Raw genomic sequence first — 5,102 nt, 5'->3', positions numbered from 1 at the left:
CAGTCAAGCCATTTAAGTAAGAGATTCAGGCAGTCAGTGCTTTGCCAGTCTCCCCCACCTGCCCATATATAAAAAAATTGTATGTATTTTCTGATCACAATCATTACCTGTGAATAATGGGGGTAGCAACTGGCTATTGCTAGGGGAATATAACTGAGTATTTCATTTGCAACAATAACTAGATTGTGACAGTTGTTTCCTGTCACATTCTGTACCTATTTTTGCTGCTGTTCTGTGTAATTCACTGAAAAAATACCAACTGAAGCGTATTAAGTACTTTATTGATAAGAGTATCACACAGAGTTTAGAAACCACTGGACAGCTCAGAGCCTAGCCATGTATTTCCATGTGCAAAATTTAGATGACATCTGTTGTTTATTTCAATATGGAATCTTCACTTGCTAAAAGGGAATAAAACACAAACATGGTTAAACTATTAGCCACTCCCATGCAGAACTAAAACATGCAAAGCATAGTGGAATCAAAGCCTATCTTTATATAATTTCCTTCTGGCTAATATATATCTATGACTCCCCCTTCTTTTTATTCAACAGAATTGGAATTCACAGCTCTGGGGTGATGGCAAACTTTTAAGTTTACTCTGCAGTAAAAGACAGTTTTCTGAATTGACAAGTCAAATGAGCCCAGAAAAAGCTGCCACTACAGGTATGTCCATCTTTAAGGAACAATCTTCAGCAACTGCACTGCATATAATGAGCGTTTAACAACTGCTTTTCTGAAAAAAACAGACCAAAGCCATTGTTGGGAACAAGAGCCCTGTCACCTTTGTGCCACTTTTAAACAGATTAAACATTCTAAAGCAATAATCAAGAATATTTCCTTATTAGGTGCCCTAGCAACTTTACAGCACAGTCTCCACTTCCAAAAATACAGGAAGTTTCATCTAACTGGAGAACATCTAAAAGACCCATTTATTTAGTCCAGGACCAACAGAGATGATGTATTTAAGAAGATAAAAAACTTTATCTCCAGTAAGTAATAGACAAAACATATTTTAATTTCTGTAAGTGTAGTTAATTTAATTATAGTGTTTTGTTCCACACTAGTTTTGATTAGAACTATGCAAATGTCACTCTTCCGCAAGGAAAGAGTTACTGAGCATGTATCCGCACCAAGAACAGCCTGAGTTATTAATCAATTTTCTTAAAATTCTTCTTAGTTCTAAGTCTACCCAAAAACCCTAGGTGAAATAAAGCTAGAGAGTACATTTCTCTGTATGGCAGCGGGGAAGGAATCCTCTGTTAAGACTTGTACAGGGAACACAAGAAATAATCCTAAGGACGAGGGAAACAATGCTGCAGCAGGAATACTGCAGGTGGAAGAGAATGAGAACAAATGCAGTAGTACTAGTTGCAAGTGATGCCCTCCAGCACACCCTCGTCATGAGAGAGATACAACAAATGCAGCTCTAACACTGCAAAATACAAAAAGACCAAGCTGACCTCTAACAATACGAGTGTGACGCCACTTAAAAGTCTCAAGTTGCAATTACATACCATTGCCTATGCCCTATATTCAGTCATATTTGCAAGGTTCCTACACTGCATGTAGCAAAGTGCTTGCACATCCAGATGAAAAAGGGACATGCTGCCACTCCTGATATACAAATTCAGTTTTCCTCACAGAATAACCACCATCTTTTAGCAGTTTGTTTCCTCGGTGGAAATTCAGCCATTTAACAAGTCCTGACTGTCGCAAAAGTGTTAAGTCTTGCTCTGACAAGCTTTTCAAAATGCAGGCATAATTAAAGAGCAGTACTATTTACTCCTCACACGGCCCCAAGCCCTGCCTCCAGGGATTAGCTGCAGGCCTCAGTTTCACCTAGGAGCACTGCGGTGGAACACCAGTCCTGCAGCCTAACACCTGCAAGACAGTGTGGGATGAACACACTAAACCGAGGAACTACCTTCTGCAATCTCTTTGGCAATTCGCTCCAGTTCTTCACGTTTCTTTTTCTCCTCCGCCTCTATTCTTCTCTCTTCTTCAGCAATCGGCTTCAGATAGTCTGCCATCAACACAATCCCTTTAAAACACAACTTCCCGAACCCGCGGCAGAAAGCTCCGCTCCTGCGGGCTCGGTCAAAAAGGAGAAGCCAGTTTTGCTGGCAAAAGGGCACATTTCATAGGGATCTGCGGCTTCACACCAGCAGGGCCGTCCCGGCAGGGCCGCGGCCAGGCCGAGGCAGGGAAATGGCGGCCGGGACATTTCAAGGTGCCCTTGCGGGGCGGGCGCGGGGGAGCGGGGAGCAGCCGCCCGGGACGCCGCACTCACCGTATCGCTTCTTGCCGTAGATCATCCCCACGAGCAGCGCCGAGTACCGGGTGAACTGCGGAAGACAGAGACAAGGACGCGCCCTTCTCTCAGCCTACAGGCACGGTCGGCCCGCACCGCCCCCACCCCGGCCCGCCGGCACGGGCGGCCCTCCGTGCGCCCCCGGGACAGCGCGGGTGGTCCCGCCACCGCCCTCACCTTGATGAGCGGGGACACCTGCACCGGCGGGATCATCCTGGCGGCGGCAGCGGCAGCGGCAGCAGCCGGAACTGAGCCCGGCGGCAGGAAGGGGCGGGAAGCAGCTGTGACCGGGAAGCCAAATTCTGTGCTGCCCTCTGCTTCCCGAGAGTCGGCGAGTCCGTCACTGAAGCAGCTCCGGCGGCGCGGGGACCGCAGTGTCTCCGCAACAAGGAGGGGCTGAGGGAGCTGTGGCTATGCAGCCTTTGAGAAGGATCGAGGGGGATCTCATCGATGTTTTTCAATGATAAATGCACACAGACTGAAGTGCAGGAAATTCCTTTTAAGCGGAACAAAAGACAACCACCCTTTCTTTTATTATTTTTTAATTTTTAAAAAACTCGTAAGGGTAATTGGACATTAGAACCTGTTGAGCCCTTTGAAAACAGATACTGGAAATATTTTTTCAGTGTCAGGGTGGTCAGATATTGGTATGGGTTGGCCAGGGAGGTGGTGGAGTCACCATCCTTGGAGGTGTTCAAGAGGCATGAGGATCTGGTGCAGGTGATGTGGTTTAGTGGTCTTGGCGTTACAGTGGCACTGCTGGGCGAATGGCTGGACTGGATGATCTTAAGGGTCTCTAAAACCTGAATGAGTCTGTCATTAAGTGGTTATGGTCTCTGTGCAGATGCTCAGTCTGACTGGACACAGACCTCTGCAACCAACCCATCTACCCAACCCCACTTTAAATTGGTGGGTTGGAGTAGTTGGTCTTCAGAGGCCCCTTTTAATGACATCTGTTCTGTGATTCTGCGATTATAATTATTATATTTCACTTTAATTTTCATAGATACAAACCCCTGTGGTCATTAGTAATTCTGTAAAGAACAACTAGTTACAGTTATATTTGGGAATGATATTCCTGCTTGAGAATGACACAATTGAAATTAATGAAGTTTGTTTCTCAAGAACTTAAAATTATGCTAAATGAATGAGCTGTTTATACAAAGACTCGTGTCATGTTTGTCCTCAGGTTTAGGTTCTGAGACATTAACAAATTTGTGTTGAATAATGCTGTCTTGACCACAAGCAAAAATAAAGTGTTTCTTTCTGCAGAACAAATTACTTATTTGTAAGTGGGATAAACAAAAAAAAACCACAAACAAACCAACCCAAAACCACCCCAAATCAACCAATCAACAACATACACACACCAAAAAAAAAAAAAAAAGGAAAAAAAAAGCAAGCATTACTGAGCCAATACAGTGGCTCAGTAATATTTATACATTGCTTTATACAAAGCATCCTTATAAACACTGACATGAAACTCCTTGGTTAGATTCAGTTTTTGGGTTTCATTCTCTTCATGTACCATGAGAAGCAGAATCAACATTTCTTTACATCACATTAAAAAAACATTTTGGTCTTTTGTAAAAAAAATCACAAAACTGCTGAGGTTGGAAGAGACCTTGATGATCTTGTAGGAAAAAACCCATCTAACGTAATTTTAATTATAGACATAGACCGTAAAGTTCACCGACAGAGAAGAAATAAATGGCTTGAAGTTTTGTTTTCTCACTGACTGCAATTTATTACAAATACACATATTCACTATTTTCTATGTGTCTGCTGCACATTAGAAACAAAACCATACAGAACCAAAAGTGCTTTTATTAAGTATCAGAAAAACTGCTATACACAACACAATGGTAGTCATTTAACCACAACTAGGTATAAATCCCCTTGTATAGCTGAACATACTCTTCACAAGAAGTATGTAATATTCACAATGACATATTCGGTATCAAGGTGCTTCAAAATAAAAGCACAAGTGCTTTCAAGGCTGATCTCAACTGAAACAACATACTTGTTTTTCACCTATAATTTCTTCAGGCATATTTTGCCACTTTGATGATGAACAACAAAATTCCCCAAATGCCTTTAATTATGGCATTAAAGTTGTCAGGCACTAAGATAATTCCAGATACAAATTAATTGCTCTGCCAAAAGGAAATGTAATGGCTTCTAGGGCAGCCAAAGGTTAGATGATTTGAAAAGTACAATACTTATCCAGCTTCATGTAAGTGTAAAAAAAAATTTAAAAATTCAACATTATCATGGACAGGAACTTCTAGGGGTTAGTTTCTTCTGCTGTCTTCCTGAGACTCAGAAATCTGTGGGATCCCTTAGTTGTCCACAACTCAGGAGAAAGCTCAACTCCCTTACCTGATGTGGAACTATCACATATTGCAGTCTCATTGCAGTCTTCAAGGAGAGTTTCTTGAATATGACACCATGCCTTCTGATTAACAGAAGGATGTTCCATTGACAGACAAACATCAGACACAAAAAGCCTGAGAAATTAAAACTTCAGATGAGAAGATTCTGCAGAACAGAAAAAACCTTACGTCTAATCACAGAGCTCTTTTCCCTCAGAAAACATCACAGCTAGCTGAAACTTGGATGCAAAGCCACATGAATCCTCATTTGTTACACCCTTTTTTAAAAAAATAATAGATATGGCCAAAGAGCTTGTGTTCAGACGGCTTAGAAGACTGCTATCACAATTGCAACTCCTATCTAAACTCACACGGAGCCACTCAAACACATATTTCCCGCTGCTATTCCCTGT

At 42.3% G+C, this 5,102-nt stretch overlaps 1 protein-coding gene across 1 annotated transcript; it reads right to left on the bottom strand.

Moving 5' to 3' along the window:
• Nucleotides 1-260: 260 nt before the first annotated feature.
• ATP5ME (ATP synthase membrane subunit e) lies at nucleotides 261-2,656 on the bottom strand. The gene is made up of 4 exons (XM_068177220.1): nucleotides 2,492-2,656; nucleotides 2,294-2,348; nucleotides 1,928-2,026; nucleotides 261-401 (listed from the first exon to the last, which is right to left on the bottom strand). The coding sequence occupies exons 1-4, from the start codon at nucleotides 2,525-2,527 to the stop codon at nucleotides 376-378; spliced, it is 216 nt and encodes a 71-aa protein (XP_068033321.1). The 5' UTR covers nucleotides 2,528-2,656; the 3' UTR covers nucleotides 261-375.
• Between the last annotated feature and the right edge of the window lie 2,446 nt (nucleotides 2,657-5,102).

The sequence above is a fragment of the Anomalospiza imberbis genome, chromosome Z (assembly GCF_031753505.1).
Source record: "Anomalospiza imberbis isolate Cuckoo-Finch-1a 21T00152 chromosome Z, ASM3175350v1, whole genome shotgun sequence".
NCBI lineage: Eukaryota > Metazoa > Chordata > Aves > Passeriformes > Viduidae > Anomalospiza > Anomalospiza imberbis.
This window is presented reverse-complemented; position numbering and strand designations above follow the sequence as displayed.